Raw genomic sequence first — 17,682 nt, 5'->3', positions numbered from 1 at the left:
TTAGAGAAAGATACTTCTACTTTTTCTGTACATATTTAGTTGTTCATAGTGATAGAGGTATTTTTTAGCAATTTTTTGTTTTATAGACATTTTTCTCTCAGCTTTGAGCTCAGTACTGGGGCATGCCTAAATATCTGGGATTTAAGTGCTGTTCTGGCTGTAGTAATTCTGTACGTCAGCAACCCTCCTTATAGTTGTTTAAAGTGTTCAGGAGAGGGCCATGTCAGACATAAGTGTCCTATCTGAAGGAGGTTTAAGACTAAGGTGATTTGGGAAGTTTGACTTTTTGGCATAACCTGATGGTGGCAGCTGTGTGCTCCACTCAGGAACATCATATATGAGGCTTGAACTCTGTCTCAAAATGCACTGCTGAGTGTGGTGGATTCCCCTTGGAGGGAACCGAAGAGAAGGTGTTCTGTTGTACTGCATAAACACCATAAGAAGTTGGACACTTAGTTCCTCCAGTCAGAAGAAGCCCTCTTCCTCTTTGAAAACCAGGTCCTCGATGGAGACTCATAGGAAGAAATCTGGTACCAAGATTAGAGCTCAGCCTGCCCCACATAGGCACTCCGCAGTCTTTCATTCATCCTCTAACAATATAGCGTTGTTGACTCTAGCACCTTGTTTGGTACTGTTGAGATCAACTCCATTGCTGGGGCATTCTACATCAGGGGTCGGCAGCCTTTCAGAAGTGCTGTGCCAAGTCTTCGTTTATTCACTGAAATTTAAGGTTTTGTGTGCCAGTAATACATTTTAATGTTTTTAGAAGGTGTCTAAGTCTATATTATATAACTAAAACTATTGTATGTAAAGTAAATTTTTTTAAAATGTCTAAGAAGCTTCATTTAAAATTAAATTAAAATGCAGATCTTATCAGTTTAGTGTGATCCTTGGCCTTGCTTTTCCTTGCTGAGTTTTCCAATGTCTGGCGTGTATTTGGGTACTTTAAACTGCACACAGGCTTCTGAGTGATCAGTTCTTAACTGGCTCTGAGAAGGACAGAGGACAGATTTCAGGTGTGAAAATATCTGTTCACACAGGTATTTAGATCCAAATGCTGAAAGCATTGCAAATGCAATTTTCTTCAAACAGTTAAATTTTACTGGCAGGGACGTCCAGAAGGTCAGAATAGAGGCCCCATGATCTCTCTCGGTAGCTTCAAGTGCACTTTGCAGATCTCCAAACTTTGATGCCCACAATTGAGCTTTTTAACTGAATGAGCTGCATTTCAAAATCTTCAAACACCCATCCACTGAAATACAGACAAATCCAAGTCGCTTTAGTTGAACTTTCCAGGTTTAATTAGAAAAGAAAGCATTGGGCCAAATCACTGGAAATCTTGAAATCTGTCAAATTCTGATTCCAGTTCTTGCATGTACATTCCAATCTCATTGACACTGACAGTGCAATGTATTGGTAGCTTTTTTTATGTGTTGGAAGTAGCGGAAAGTCGAAGTTCGAATATCCCGAGAAAAAACTGCTAGTTTAACAAATGCCTTCCAGGCTTCATAAAGATCTAGAACCATTTGCCCTGCACCCTGGAGACAGAGGTTGAGTTTGTTTAGGTGAGCGGTGATGTCAATTAGAAACATGAGCTTACACAGCCATTTGTCGTCATCCAGTTCGGAGTAGTTTTGTCCTTTTTCTGACTAAAAGGCCTTGATTGCATCAAAACAGTTTACAAAGCGCACCAAAACCTTGCCACGACTTAGCCACCAAATGTTGCTCTGAAGTGGAATGTCATCATAAGCACTGTCCATCTCTTTTGGGAGTCAGTCAAAGCGGATGGAGCAACAAGGCAATTCACAATTTGCACCACTGTGTTCATCACATTAAGCTCTGAATTAGAAATTTTAGCACACAGGTTTTCTTGATGGATGATACAGTGAAATTTGACTGTTGGGTGACCAATTTGATCTTCAAGTAACTTTACAAATCCCTTCTGTTTTCTGACCATGGCAGGAGCACCATCTGTTGTCTCTCAAAATATTTTTCATATGTCAACTCCTCATTCTTCAGAATGGTTTACAAAGCTTTCCACTATATCTTACCCCTTTGTTGTGCCATGCAGGGGTTTTAGGCAACAAAGTTCCTCTTGGATTTCATCAGAAGCACATCTTGCAACAACTGCCAAACGTGGAACGTCGTTTATATCCACGCTGTCATCAACTGCAATGCTAAACGCTGCTGTGTCTTAATGCAGTCTCGTCTGCTTTTCGTTAATGTTTTCTGCCATTTTGCTTATGCGTCTCTCAACTGTTCTGGCGGAGACAGGCAGTTCTTTTATTCTAGATATGATCGTGTCTTTATTTGGCAAATCATTGAACAAAACCTCCGAACTGCTGAGAAAAATTTTTTATTTATATAATATATATATATATATATATTCCCTATCTGTTTTTTGCAATTTCCTTTGGTAGCTTGATTTTTACTTACACTTAAGCATTTAAAAACACTGCTTTGCTTCTCATATCCTGCTACTGCCTTTTTGATCAATTCAGTCTTGTCTGCTTCGTCAAGAAAGGTTTTCTCGTGCTTCATTTCAAAATGTCATTGAACACTTGATGTGCGACGCACAGCACTTTCACAACAGAAAGCACAAACGGCACGGTTCTTCTTTTGAATAAATCCAAATGTCTGTCCAAGAAGGCTGAAATGAACAGACATCTAACTTTGCTTTCTTAGCTGACATTTTGTCAAATGTACCGCTCAGCTTACAGTGGGGGGAAAAAAATGGCAACAGAGGGGCACGCATAAGGTCAAACACAGTGCACTGTCACACATGGCCTGATATAAGCAGCAAATGAGGACTTAAAAATATCCCAGTGGCCTCTTGCCCCTGTCTGCACCCCTCACTGCTCCAGGCTGGGCCAGTGGGGGACAGCTGGGGGCAGTTGCAGAGTGCCAGGCTGAGGCCAGGACCCTAGGCCAGCAGCGGAGCCCCCTGGACCAGTGGCTGGGACTGGCGGCGGGCTGAGCGGGGCTGGCGGCCAGGACCCTGGGCTGGTGGCCGGGATCCTGGGCCGGCAGTGGGCTGAGCGGCAGAGTGCCACTGAAAATCAGTTCACGTGCCGCCTTTGGCATGCGTGCCATAGCTTGCTGACCCCTGTTCTACATTGACTTTGTCTGTGTTACACCTACATTTTTGGTACCTGTGACACCTGAAGCTTACAGAGTGGCCGGGGACCACCTTTGCCTCTCAGTCTCGGATTTCCCACTGATACAGTGGGAAGTTCAGATGCCCACCCCATTTCACAAGCCCTAGTGCTGCCTTCTTTGGCACCCGCATTTTTGCTGCTCCCTGATTCTGGGTGTGTGCAGGTTCAATTGGACTCCAGAAGCTTGAAAGTGAAGCGGAGCAAGTGTATGGTACCTTCTGTGGGAAAGCTGCCGGATATTTCCTCTGGTACTGACCACATCTCATCGGTCATAGAATATCAGGGTTGGAAGGGACCTCAGGAGGTCATCTAGTCCAACCGCCTGCTCAAAGCAGGACCAGTCCCCAACTAAATCATCCCAGCCAGGGCTTTGTCAAGCCTGACCTTAAAAACTTCTAAGGAAGGAGATTCCACCACCTCCCTAGGTAACGCATTCCAGTGCTTCACCACCCTCCTAATGAAAAAGTTTTTTCCTAATATCCAACCTAAACCTCCCCCACTGCAACTTGAGACCATTACTCCTTGTTCTGTCATCTGCTACCACTGAGAACAGTCTAGATCCATCCTCTTTGGTCCAGGTTCCTGTACTGCACTGCCTTGCCCTTCAGACTACTCTTCAGAATCAGAGATGGGATCTTGAAGCATAATATCCGTTACACAGGATCAAGAGCCTGTTCTCATTGTTCCTCTCATAAGTCAAGATCTCGGTATCAGATTCTTGTAGAAGCATGTCCAGGGACAGGATGTCTTGGGGTGGGGCCCTGGTACCATACCGATTTTAACGGTGGCCCTTTGGGAATCCACTGTGTGTTCCGCCAGACTCCAGGTCCTCATTGGTTAGACCATGTGTGACGGGGTTGGGACTCACCACTGCAGCGCCTCCCGCTGGCATCTCAGGGAATTAGCTCTGTCCAGTGCGGAGCGCCCTCTGCTGGTGGTGTCCCGTCCGTGTCTCGCCCTCTATTGGCTTCTCGACCCGTGTTGCTCCCAGCTCGCGGTGTCCTCTTCTGGACACTGCCCTCCGCCAGTGCCTCCAAATCCACACTTGCCCCCTTCTGGGGGGGGGGGGGGGTGTGTTTAACTGCAGTGGCCACCCGCAACCTCACAGTCTAGCCCCTCAGCTCAAGGGCTGGTTGCAGTCTGCTCTGGCCGCTTCTCCACCTCCAGGTACTGTATAAGCGGGAAGGGAGGGACCCAGGCCCGCCCTCTACTCTGGGTCCCGAGCCAGGGACCCTCTAGTGGCAGCCTCCCCTGCCCTCCTTCTCTCCCCTTGTCTGACTGTCCCTGGGCTACTTCCCCTCTGGCCCCTCGCACCCTCTAGGCCCTTTCTATCGCGGCCTGCAGTCTGGCAGGTATTGGGCCGGAGCCCTACTATGCTCCCCCCGAGCCTGCCCAGCACTGCTCTGTTCGAGGTGCTGGTCTCCTGCTCCGCAGACAGACCTTCCCCCCATGAAGGTCTGGGACAGACTGCCTGCTCCCTTCTTGGTTAGCCTTTATAAAGGGCCTAGCCTAGCCCTGATTGGCTGGCTGTAATACTGGTCCTGATTGGCTCTCTAACAGGCCCTCCCTCCCTGATTGGCTGCCGCCTTGTGCAGTTGCTCTGGCCTGTTGTAGCCCAATCTGGCATGGGGGTGGGGCACCACCCCACCACACCATGTAGCATTTGATCACCATCAAGGCACCATACTCTGCCCGGTGCTGAACTTGGTAGAGTCAGGTACCTTGTAAGAAGATGTTTCCTTCAGTGCATGACCCTTCTGGTGTAGAGATACAACAGAACAGACATTACAGTGCAACCCTTCCATAGTTCATCCTCATCACCAGGTGAGGCTACTATCTGAGTCACCCTCTTTGGTTCCTGATGATTACAAAACATACCAGGAACTTATGATAAAGGTAGCCACTGCTCTGGGAATTCCAGTAGAACTGGTTCAGGGCAATTCTCACAAGTTAAAGGATATTCTGTGTACTATAGGATATGCTAGAGTGGTTTTACCTATTGATAATGTTCTCTTGGAGCACACCAAAATCCTTTTGGCAAACTCTCTCTCCTCTCTGACACCCACTGCCAAAAGGACTAAGGAAAGGTGCAAGTTCCCTCTCAGGGTCATGGGTACTTTTATTCATACCCAACTGCAGGATCTTTGGTGGTGACCATAGTTAATATAAATGCAAGACAAGGACAATCTAAATCTACTCCCAAAGACAAAAACACGAAGAAATGGGATTTGTTTGGAAGGAAAGTTTATTCATTATCAGGAATACAGTTGAAAATTACAAACTAACAGACTCTTGTTTGCTTGCTGTGATTACTCCAATAGGGACTCAGTGCTACAATTCCTTGACTTGTTGCCAGACATGAGAGAGAATACAGAGCACTTATCAGTAAGGCTATATTTTAGTCATGGGTATTTTTAGTAAAAGTCACAGGCAGTAAACAAAATTCACGGCCTGTGACCTGTCCATGACTTTTACTATACACCCCTCACTAAAACTTGGGGGGCTCGGGGGACTGCCTGGGGGATGTTGTTACTGGTGCTTGGGGGTGTGTGTGTGAGAGACACTGCTTGTGATTGGGGGAGGGGACACAGCTCGGGGGGGGGGGAGCGCCACCATGTGTGAGTGGGGGGGTGCTGGGGGTGGGGGAGGGTTGGCGGAGCTGGGGCAGGATCCCTACTCTGAGTTCCACATGCTGCCTCCACTCTGTCCCAATCCCTGGTTCTTCAGCTCCCATTGGCTGATAACCGTGGCCAATAGGAGCTGCGGGGGCGGTGCCTGACGGCAGAGGCAGCACATGGAGCTAGGAGCTGAGGGAGGGGAGCCCTCCACTCCAGATAAGCACCACCTCGCACACCAGCCCTGAGCCTCCCCACACCCAAACTCCTGCTGCTGGGGGGCAGGGGGGCCCAAGACTGCTCCAGTAGCAGTTGGTGCTCCTGGCCTTGGGGCTCCGAGCTGCTTAGGAGGCCCCAGCCGCAGCAGAAGTCATGGAGGTCACAGAAAGTCACAGAATCCATGACAAACACGGGGCCTTACTTATCAGTGAGGGCCACGTGGTAGCACGATCATCCTTTCAGGCTGCACTAGATAAGATGTTTTCAGCTGCTTGAGTAATGGTAATGGCAGTCACTATGCATCTTGGCTGCAGTCTGGCATTCCATCTGAAATCCAACAGACTACTGAGGATTTGCCTTTTTGAACAGCCAAACCTATCTTAGAGAAGACCGGTGAAGAACTTCATTCTCTAGAAAATTTTCGGCCAACCCTAAGGTCTTTGTCATTTATATTCCCAGGCCCACAGAGAAAGCAGTTCCCCCTTCAAATGCATGATTGGTATCAGTGTTACCCTTTTAGACAGCCCCATCAATTGAGGAAAGGCTATAACACTCACGGAAGGAGACCACCCTTCTCTTCCTCTTCTGCTAACTCCAAACAGACAGCTTAGATGCTATAGACAATCAACTCCTTGGTTAAGGCCAGCAACCCGCTCATTTTGACTTCTCATACCTTTTGGCAGTAGGTTGTCCCAATTCCTAAGTAAGTGCTTAGATCCACATTACATCAGATCAGTGGGTTCTAAGCATGGTGGAACTGAGGTATACTCTGCAGTTCGCATCTATCCCTCCTTCACATTCCTCTCCCATCCCTTTTCAGGGACTCATGAGACTGTACTAATTCAAGATGTTCAGTCACTGTTACAATTAGGGTCTATAGAGGAAGTATCTCCTCATCACCAGGGGAAAGGATTCTATTCCTATTTTGGTTGAGAAAATAAGCCCAGGGAAGGCCTCAGACCTATTTTAGACCTATGGAAGCTCAACAAGTACATTTTTAAAAAATTTCATATGGTTACCGTAGCATGCATTATCCTGTATGTAGACTACGATTGCTTTGTTGTCCTTGATTTAAAGGATGCTTGCTTCCATGTGATTCATCATTCAGTAGTCACAGTAGATTCTTACAGTTAGTTGTAGCAGATATTCATTATAAGTTTATCCTCCTCCTCTTCGGTCTTCAGTCCCTTGAGTTTTCACAAAGAGTATGGCAGTGGTTGCAGCACATCTCTGAAGGATAGGAGTCCAGGTGTACACATCTGGATGAGTGCTTGGTTGAGGTTGGTCCAGACAACTAGTACCAGTGGCCATTGAGAAAATTCAGTTCCTCTTTCGTTTGGGAGTGCTGATCAACAAGGAGAGAAATCTGTTCTACCTGTCCAGAGAATCTGATTCAGAGGAGTAGTTCTCAATTTGACCTGAGTAGGACAGTATTTGTCTCAGGCCAGGTTTCAGGAGATATTGAACCCATGCGAAGACTTAAAGGCGTATCCTTATATGACAATGAGCGATTGTCTGAAGCTTGTAGGTCACATGCAGCTTTTACATATGTGACTCATCATGCCAGACTTCACCTCAGAATCATGCAGAAATGGTTGAAATCTGTCTATTGTCCCTCTTGTCATCTGCTGGAGAAGCTGACTCATGTACCAAGAAGTGTCTTGACGTCCCTGGACTGGTGGATGGACCCTGCCAGTGTATGCAGTGTGGTTCCTTTTGCCCCAACTGTGCTCTCCATTACCCTAATTGTATGTGATTCATTTCTTGGTTGGGGAGCTCATGTAGAGAACTTTGAGACTCAGGGTCTCTGGTCAGTGTAGGATTCCTCCACACCAGTTTTTGGGAGCTTTGAGCTGTTCACCTGGCCTGTCAGGTTTCTTCCCCACATCAAAGGTTGTTCAGTACAGGTGTCCACAGACAACACAATTGCAGTGTTTTATCTAAATAAGTAGGGAGGAACTAGGTCAGACTCCCTTTGCCAAGAAGGAAAGAGCTTCCAGTCTTCCTGCATCAGGAGTTATGTAATGCTCAAAGCCTCTCTCTTTCTTAGGTTTCAGAGCTAGCTAGCATACCATTTTTCTGCAGATCATTCAGCAGAGACCATGAGTCATCCCTCAGTATGACATAGCAAAGTCTCTATTTTTCAGATTTTTGGGAATGCAACCTGACAGGAAATATCATCAGTTCTGTTCAAGGATAGGTCACAACCCAGGTAGGCTACTATTCTGGAAGGGGAAACTTCTGTATGCTTCCCTTCCCTATCCCTATGGTCCTGAGTTTTGAGCAAGTGTAGACAGGATCGTGCCACAATAATTTTTATAGTGCCATCCTGACCTTGTCAGGATTGGTTCTCGGATCTGTTAGCCTTTCAGTTCAGGATCCTGTAATGCTCCCTCAGGTCTTGGATGTAGTTTTGCAGGACCACAACTGTTCCAGCCCTCTCAGCATGCACATGACTGCATAGATGCTCAATGGTTAACTCCCCAGGAAGCTCTCTGTTCGAGCTGGAAATCTGCTTTAAAATATCAGGAAACCTTCTATACCTACCCCAGGAAATAGCTGATGGAAGAGGTTCCCAGTGTGGTTCCAGCAGAAAGATACCTCTCCTTTACGGGCTCCCATTCCGTTTATACTGGTTTACTTGCTTCACCTAACAGATCAAGGACTTTGCAAGTTCACTGAGAGTTCATCTGGCAAATCTCTTCACATTGCTTCCACGTGTAGAGGGAAGATACGTCTTTTCAACCGTGTGACTGTTAGGTTCTTGAAAGGTTTGGACAGTTTCTTCCCACCTATGTCTGGGTTTTTTCTTTCTCTCAAAGATGGTAACATTCCTGGTAGCTATCACTTTAGTTGGGGTAGTAGAACTTCAGGCTTTGATGGGTGACCCTCTTTACACGGTGTCTTGTAAAGATTGTTTGCATCGACACCCCATATTGCTTACCAAAGTAGTATGAGATTTTAAAAAAAATCTAATCAGACTATATATTTACCAGTCTCTTTTCTGAGATGAGGAAAATGTCATACTTTGGATGTTCTCAGGGTGCTAGTCTTTTTCCTGCATGGGACTAAAGAGTTGAACATCTCTCTGCAATTTTGTGTCTCTTGCTGACAGGATGAAGGGCAACCTGTCACTTTGCAGAGGATATCTTTCTGGATCTTCTCCTGTATTTGTCTATCCTATGATATTCTGATGTTCCACTGCCTCAAAGCGTTTTAGCGCACACTGCAATATGACAAGCAGCACTGGCTGCTGCTTTTTTTTCTTTTCTTTTTTTAAAAGATCGTGACACTTGCAAGGCTATGACTCGGTTGGTTCATACCTTCACTGTCATTATGCTCTCTCCCAGGCCTTAAGAGACTATGCTAGATTTGGGAAAGTGGTATTGCAATCCTTGTTTAGGTAGGCTCCAATATCCTTCTCCATCTGGAACTGCTTATGAATTGCCTAAATTGGAATGGGCAAGTGCAAGCACTCGAAGGAAAAATTGCATACCTGTTGTTCTTTGAGATGTGTGGCGCATGGTGCTTCCATGACCCACCCTTCTTCCCCTCTTCATCAGAGTCACAGCTAATACTGGTCTCTGGTATGAAGGGACTTGGGGGTTGCTCTGCCCCTTTATGCTGTTGGCTAGCAACATGAGTGCGTAGGGGGCACAGTGCTGCCCTGATGGGTTTTGTTATGCGAAAAAGTTCCCTGCTTCAGTTGACTGGCACATGAACATACCTAAAGTGGTACTGATACGTGCATCACCTCTCAGAGGACAACAATTACCGAAGAGGTACGTCACCGTTTTATTGTAGTAAGAAGCTGGTCAGGGAGGGGCACTGTGCTAGAACCATAGAGTGTTAACAGCTTTAAGTGCTAACAAGCTTATCTTCAAACTGTACTAGCTTGGCTGTCTGGGCAGTCATTTATGAATAACTAATCAACTCAAACTGTTTTTGATCTAACTCTATGGCTGATAACGGAGGCACAGAAATGTTTTGAAGGTGTTTCAGTGAGAAATATAGCACCTGCAGAATTTTGGCTTCTAAATATAGAAGAGACCGAAACTAACATTGTGATACCCTTTCAGTCTAAATGGGTGTGAAGTGCATTTGAGTTAAAAGCCAGCATATACAGTAGAACTTGAGAATTCGAAACACCTCGGGAATGGAGGTTGATTGTAACTCTGAACAAAATGTTGTGGTGGTTCTTTCAAAAGTTTACAACATAACATTGACTTTATACAGTTTTGAAACTTACTGTGTAGAAGAAAAATGCTGCTTTTAACCCTCTTAACTGAAATGAAACAAGCAGAGAAACAGTTTCCTTACCTTGTCAATTTTTTTAAACTCCCCCTCCCCTTTTTTGTGGTTTATGCTTAACACAGTTCTGTACTGTACAGTATTTGCTTTTTTTGTCTCTGCTGCCTGATTGCGTACTTTCAGTTCCAGATGAGGTGTGCGGTTGATGGGTCAGTTCGTAACTCTGGTGTTCGTAATTGAGGTTCTACTGTAACTTTTTTCCCATCAGTTGTACAGGAAAATTGCAGTACCATGGAAATACGAAAACTAACAGTTGAACTGACATACTGAGTTTGTATTGAGGAGGATATACTCTTGAAAACAGTGCATAACTTGCAATTCATCAAATAAAACTAACTTTGTAATACAGGAAATGGAAAAGAACGCAGTTCTCTTCTACAGATTGTAAAATCAAAACCGTTTAATATTAGACTTTGACTTAGTTGAGCTCTTAATTGAGGTAGAGACGTTCATAGATATTGTGATACAAGTTCAAAGTTTGTGTGAATTTAGCTCTGCTACTTCAGTTAACATTAATGAAAGTTGAACAGTTAAATGGTTGTATGATGCACTGTAGCTGGTTCTTCCCAAAAATTGATCAGTGGCAAACTTATTTTAGATACGCTAAGGCTCAGAATAGGTCATCACTGAGTTTAAACAGCAGCCAGGGATTAGAATGGGAGTGGCATACAAAGCACTACTTTTCTGGTTGCTCAAGTCCAGTGTGAGGCCTTAATTGAAACTGTCTTCATTTTGTTTACAGGGATAGTTGTCAGATAGTGTCATCCATCCCATTTTGCAGTCTGAGGCGGACAAGGTCTGAACCAGCATGGAGACAGAATCTCCTCTTCATTAGAAGAAAAAGTAAGATTGGTGTTTTTGTTGGTTTTTTTTTTTTTTTTTAAATCACCGTAGTGTGGAAATTAGTATTGGAATACATATCTTAAAAAGCCTGCCAACAAACTTAGTTTCTACACTGGCATCCTTCTGATTTTTCTAATAGCAGCTACTGACCTGAACAATGTTAAACAAATACAAATAGGCTTAAACACCTTATGTATACTCTTAAATCAAACTCAGCACGCTGTTTAGTGCATGCCACCTTAACAAAACTCTCTACCTGGCTGGTGCAACACAATAAAGCAAACCCACACCATTCTAGCTTTGCCTATCAACATATTTAACCCTTGAAATGAGGGACTTTGGACAGTTTTTAAGTGCTACCTTTTCTATATTGTTGTACTAATACTGACTTTTCTTGTCTAATTGTTCTAACTATTTTCAGCCCTTGTGATCCACTTCTGTACTTTTTCCCCCTTCATTCCCTGTACCTTTATCATTCCAGTGTTCCATACTGTGGAACAGGAGCTAGGTAAAGATGTCAAGTCTGTACAACCTTCAGAAGACTATGAAGCAATAAACAGTATTCCATCTTTGGAATCTGTTTATGAAGTTTTCAGCTTAAATTGAAGGAGAGCCTGAAATCTGAAGGCATGTTTTCATTTCCTCTTGGGATATCCCTATTCCTGCATTTAAAAAAAAAAAAAAAAAAAAAGAAAGGAAAAAAGGTTGCTTAAGCATTAATCAGGATGTTTGCCTAAAAGTGCGCTATCCTTTTAATAAAACTTATGGTATAGTATGCAACCATTATGTTCTAATAATATTTTCTAATTATTTATAGCTTTCTGCCCAACACAATTTACTTCAAGAAGTGCACGATGACAGAACGTGGGATTAAATGGGCTTGTGAGTATTGTACATATGAAAATTGGCCATCTGCAATTAAGTGTACCATGTGCCGTGCTCAGAGACCTAGTGGAACAATTATTACCGAAGATCCATTCAAAAGTGGTTCAAGTGAAGTCGGTAGAGATTGGGATCCTACAAGCATCGAAGGAGGCAGCAGCCCTTTGATATGTCCAGATTCTAGTGCAAGACCAAGGGTTAAATCTTCTTACAGTATGGAAAGTGCAAATAAATGGTCATGCCACATGTGCACGTACTTGAACTGGCCAAGAGCGATAAGATGTACTCAGTGCTTGTCCCAGCGTAGGACCAGGAGCCCCACAGAATCTCCTCAGTCTTCAGGGTCTGGTTCAAGATCAGTCCCCTTTTCTGTTGATCCTTGTGAAGAGTACAATGATAGAAATAAACTGAACACGAGAGCACAGCACTGGACTTGTTCTGTATGTACATATGAAAACTGGGCTAAGGCCAAGAAATGTGTGGTATGTGATCATCCCAGACCTAACAACATTGAAGCAATAGAACTGGCAGACACAGAAGAGGCTTCTTCAATCATAAATGAGCAAGACAGAGCTCGATGGAGGGGAAGCTGCAGTAGCGGAAATAGCCAAAGAAGATCTCCTCCTACAACCAAACGTGAATCAGAAGTGAAAATGGACTTCCAAAGAATTGAATTGGCTGGAGCTGTTGGCAGCAAGGAGGAACTTGAAGTTGACTTCAAAAAACTAAAGCAAATAAAAAATAGAATGAAAAAGACTGATTGGCTATTTCTAAATGCTTGTGTGGGTAAGTTGTCTGTCTCTTGTTATATTATGTTAGTATGGGGGGGATGGAAAGTAAAAAACCACAAACTTACAAGGTGTAAACAAGCTCTCAACATGCTGTTTTGTTACAGTACTACAATTTCAGTTCACAACTGTACTTAATAGGTGAACTGAATGTTGCAGTTCCTGAAATAACATTTAGTGGTGGTGCATGGGGGAGTATCTGCAAACTTGACAGAATTTGGCAAGTTATCTTAGAGATAAGTAGAGCCATTTTGTGTGTGACTAGTTGCATGAGCTCTTCTGACTTTATGGGAGTTGATATGGAATAGCTGCAGAATCTGTTTTTATAAATATATTATTTAAAAAAAATCAAAGAAGCAACTTTTGCGCACAATAGCGTGAAAAATGCTCTACCTGTGTATTTAAAATTGCTGCTCTGTTTACTGTTACAAGATGTACCAGTAGAATCACCAGATGTAGCTTGGGAATATTTTGTAAACAGGGTAGAGCTTCTGTCGGCACAAGACGCTCAGTCAAATGTTAAAAATAGCACAAAAATATGTAGCTCCAAGAAGCTGCATGCACAATACTGACCTTGAAAATGTTGTGTTAACATGAGTATTATGATGTAAATATTTACAAGATTTCTGAACATGCTGTATATACCCAACTGACTTCAGAAATTCAAATACCAGTTTTGTTTCAGAGTAGCAGCCGTATTAGTCTGTATCCGCAAAAAGAAAAGGAATACTTGTGGCACCTTAGAAACTAACACATTTATTTGAGCATAAGCTTTCGTGAGCTACAGCTCACTTCATCGGATGCATGCAGTGGAAATACAGTGTGGAGATTTATATACACAGAGAACACGAAACATGGGTGTTACCATACAGACTGTAACAAGAGTGATCAGGTAAGGTGAGCTATTACCAGCAGGAGAGCGGGGGGCGGGTGGGGAAACCTTTTGCAGTGATAATCAAGGTGGGCCATTTCCAGCAGTTGACAAGAACATGTGAGGAGCAGTGTGGGGTGAGGGGGGGAAGGGAAGGGAAATAATCCTGGGGAAATAGTTTTACTTTATGTAGTGACACATCCACTCCATCTTTATTCAAGCCTAAGTTAATTGTATCCAGTTTGCAAATTAATTCCAATTCAGCAGTCTCTCGTTGGAGTCTGTTTTTGTAGGTTTTTTTGTTGAAGAATTGCCACTTTTAGGTCTGTAATCGAGTGACCAAAGAGATTGAAGTGTTCTCCGACTGGTTTTTGAATGTTATAATTCTGATCCCACTGAGGGTTACCAAAAGAAACTACACCATCTGCTCAAGAAACTCCCTGAAAAAGCATAAGAACAAATCCGCACAGACACACCCCTAGAACCCCGACCATGTCACGGCAAACCTGGTGGCTGAACTTCATGACTTTGTCCTCACCCATAACTATTTCACATTTGGGGACAATGTATACCTTCAAATCAGCGGCACTGCTATGGGTACCTGCATGGCCCCACAGTATGCCAACATTTTTATGGCTGACTTAGAACAACGCTTCCTCAGCTCTCGTCCCCTAGCCCCTTCTCTACTTGCGCTACATTGATGACATGTTCATCATCTGGACCCATGGAAACGAAGCCCTTGAGGAATTCCACCATGATTTCAACAATTTCCATCCCACCATCAACCTCAGCCTGGACCAGTGCGTACAAGAGATCCACTTCCTGAACACTACGGTGCTAATAAGCAATGGTCACATAAACACCACCCTATACCAGAAACCTACTGACCGCTATGCCTATCTACATGCCTCCAGCTTTCATCCAGGCCACACCACACGATCCATTGTGTACAGCCAAGCTCTACGATACAACCGCCTTTGCTCCAACCCCTCAAACGCCTACAAGATCTCTATCAAGCGTTCTTACAACTACAGTACCCACCTGCTGAAGTGAAGAAATAGATTGACAGAGCCAGAATAGTACCCAGAAGTTATCTACTACAGGACAGGCCCAACAAAGAAAATAATAGAACGCCACTAGCCATCACCTTCAGCCCCCACCTAAAACCTCTCTAACGCATCATCAAGGATCTACAGCCTATTCTGAAGGACCACCCATCACCCTCACAGATCTTGGGAGACAGGCCAGTCTTTGCTTACAGTCAGCCCCCCAACCTGAAGCAAATACTCACGAGCAACCACACAACAAAAACACTAACCCAGGAACCTGTCCTTGCAACAAAGCCCGTTGCCAACTGTGTTCACATATCTATTCAGGGGACACCATCATAGGGCCTAATCACATCAGCCACACTATTAGAGGCTTGTTCACCTGCGCATCTACCAATGTGATATATGCCATCATGTGCCAGCAATGCCCCTCTGCCATGTACATTGGCCAAACCGGACAGTTTCTACGTAGAAGAATAAATGGACACAAATCAGATGTCAAGAATGATAACATTCAAAAACCAGTTGGCGAACACTTCAATCTCTTTGGTCACTTGATTACAGACCTAAAAGTGGCAATTCTTCAACAAAAAAACCTTCAAAAACAGACTCCAATGAGAGACTGCTGAATTGGAATTAATTTGCAAACTGGATACAATTAACTTATGCTTGAATAAAGACTGGAAGTGGATGTGTCATTACACACATTAAAACTATTTCCCCATGTTTATTCTGCCGCCCTCCCCCCTCCCCCCCCCCAATTCCTCAGATGTTCTTGTCAACTGCTGGAAATGGCCCACCTTGACTATCACTACAAAAGGTCCCGTCTCCTCCTCTCCCCACCCCCCCTCCTACTGGTAATAGCTCACTTTACCTGATCACTCTTGTTACAGTGTGAATGGTAACACCCATTGTTTCGTGTTCTGTGTATATAAATCTCCCCACTGTATTTTCCACTGCATGCATCCGATGAAATGAGCTGTAGCTCACAAAAGCTTATGCTCAAATAAATGTGTTAGTCTCTAAGGTGCCACAAGTACTCCTTTTCTTTTTGCCAATTTTGTTTTGTATTTTAGTGCTTTCCTAAGGAAATTCTGGGTAATGCTCCCAATGCTGGTAAAGAACAGAGACATGAGAGCAGGGTTTTCTCCAATCATTGACTTTGTGAGTTAATTTTTGTGATGTAACTGCCCAGAAGCAGAATTTTTGAGGCTTATGCATATGAGTAGGTTAAATACTTGAAATTTACAATGATTTTGAAGTAGGATGCTTCTTTTGAAATTCCAGCTCTAATAATGTTTGTCTCATACCATTCCTTGATGTGTCATGAAGCGACTTCATTGCACTTGGCATTGTTCAAGAACTGATTTGTGAAACACCATTATGTAATCTATTTGGCTGCACGTAAATGTTCTTATTGTGTATATGGACGTGCATTTCAATGAGCTAAAAGACGCAGTGCTCTCCTTTGATGGGTAAAGAGTTTCATGCATAGACTTCAAGCTTTTATGTCCTCCTTTTGAAAGAAGGCAGATTCCTCCCTCATAATCTTTCAAATGATGGTAGCCATTAAAATGTATACTGGACATGTTTTTCCCCATAGTCGCTTCTTTTCACCATCCCTTTTCCTTCCTCAAATGGCACAGGTAAAAGATATTTTTCCTGCATGCCAGTCATGTGTAGAGTTATTGTTAGAGATCCTTTGTTTGCCCTATGGATATCTAGTTAGCGCTTTTTTAAATGCAATCTTATTAGATGTCAGATCAGTGAAATACGATTTTTTTTTTTTCCCTTCACGATATCTGAAAGATAGAAAAAATTTCCTCTGGGATATCTTGCAGTATTTGAATCTTTCTTGTATTCTGAGATTTGAAATATAAAATACTTGAAAAGTTTGTTCCAGAACAGTGATAACTAAATTGCTGTCTGGTGTAAAACTGCAAAAACAACTATAGAACATCCTGTACATACACTACTTTGTATAAGGCTATAGTAATTTGCTTGTTTCTTGAATTACTTAAATATGAATGTATTTTGAAGGTGCCTTGTTCTAATAAGGTCCTTAGTAAGGGATCAGAGTGACCAAAACATCAGATTTACTCTAATAGATACGTTAAGTAACCGTGAAGCTTTAAAAGCCTCTGGGGGAATCCAGAATGCCAATTGTGAGTAGCATGTGCTGAACTTTGCAGGTCTCATGATGAAGATTTCATGGATTTTCCCCTGTGATACTTCTTTAAAAGGTAATACCTTCATATGGAGGCCAATAGTTACTAATCTTGTGCAATTTAAAAAAAGTTGCATTTTATGTATTTTGGATTTAAGCATTTTTCATATATTCTATATAATATGATAATATAAGGCTTATTTCGTCCAGAGAAAACCACTTCTTAAAGACACCAATAACAATTACTGATAAAATATCACACTTCTACTTCTCTTGCAGTTCAGTTCAGTTCTAACTCCTCAGCACCGATGTATGAAAGCATCTGAGCAAATTTAATTAAGGGCTTGTGTATATATTAGGAAAGTTGAACCAGTTTGTTTAAATTTAAAATCTACTTAGTTAAACTGGTGCAACACCCTAATGTAATTGTACTTAAACCAGTTTACCCTTGCTGAACTTATCAATGCAAACTAATATACTTACAAATGAAGCTAAACTAATTTGAGTTAAATTGATTTAAGTGCACCCATGTTAGAGGTTTGCACCAGTTTAACTAGATCAATGTATTTAAACTAGTGCAATGGTTCTGATTTAGACCATGTTTTAACCGAAGGTACAAAAATAGGGCAAGGAAATAAAATTTTCCAACAAAATTTAAATGTGCAAGAGGGAAACCCATTTTCTTCGCCTTTTGCTGGTCATGTTTAATATCCTGTGTACCAACTGCACTGTCTAAAGATCTCCCGGGGCTTGAAAATGGTAATGACTGATTTTACAGA

The 17,682-nt window shown here is 43.1% G+C and overlaps 1 protein-coding gene across 7 annotated transcripts in view; it reads left to right on the top strand.

Moving 5' to 3' along the window:
- Nucleotides 1-17,682, top strand: part of ZRANB1 (zinc finger RANBP2-type containing 1) — a 75,030-nt gene that overhangs the window by 15,314 nt on the left and 42,034 nt on the right. For 4 of the 7 annotated variants that reach the window (XM_037904351.2, XM_043552069.1, XM_043552071.1 and 1 more), the window contains 2 exons: nt 11,046-11,146; nt 11,964-12,814. In XM_037904351.2, the coding sequence (XP_037760279.1) occupies nt 12,001-12,814 (814 nt within the window). In that variant the 5' untranslated portion in view covers nt 11,046-11,146; nt 11,964-12,000. Of the gene's footprint in view, nt 1-11,045; nt 11,147-11,963; nt 12,815-16,928; nt 16,980-17,682 lie in introns of all 7 variants that reach the window. The other 3 variants (XM_037904349.2, XM_037904350.2, XM_043552068.1) reach the window with 1 other exon arrangement.

The sequence above is a fragment of the Chelonia mydas genome, chromosome 7 (genome assembly GCF_015237465.2).
Source record: "Chelonia mydas isolate rCheMyd1 chromosome 7, rCheMyd1.pri.v2, whole genome shotgun sequence".
Lineage (NCBI taxonomy): Eukaryota > Metazoa > Chordata > Testudines > Cheloniidae > Chelonia > Chelonia mydas.
The sequence above is the reverse complement of the archived record's forward strand: the minus strand, read 5'-3'. Positions and strand labels throughout refer to the sequence as shown.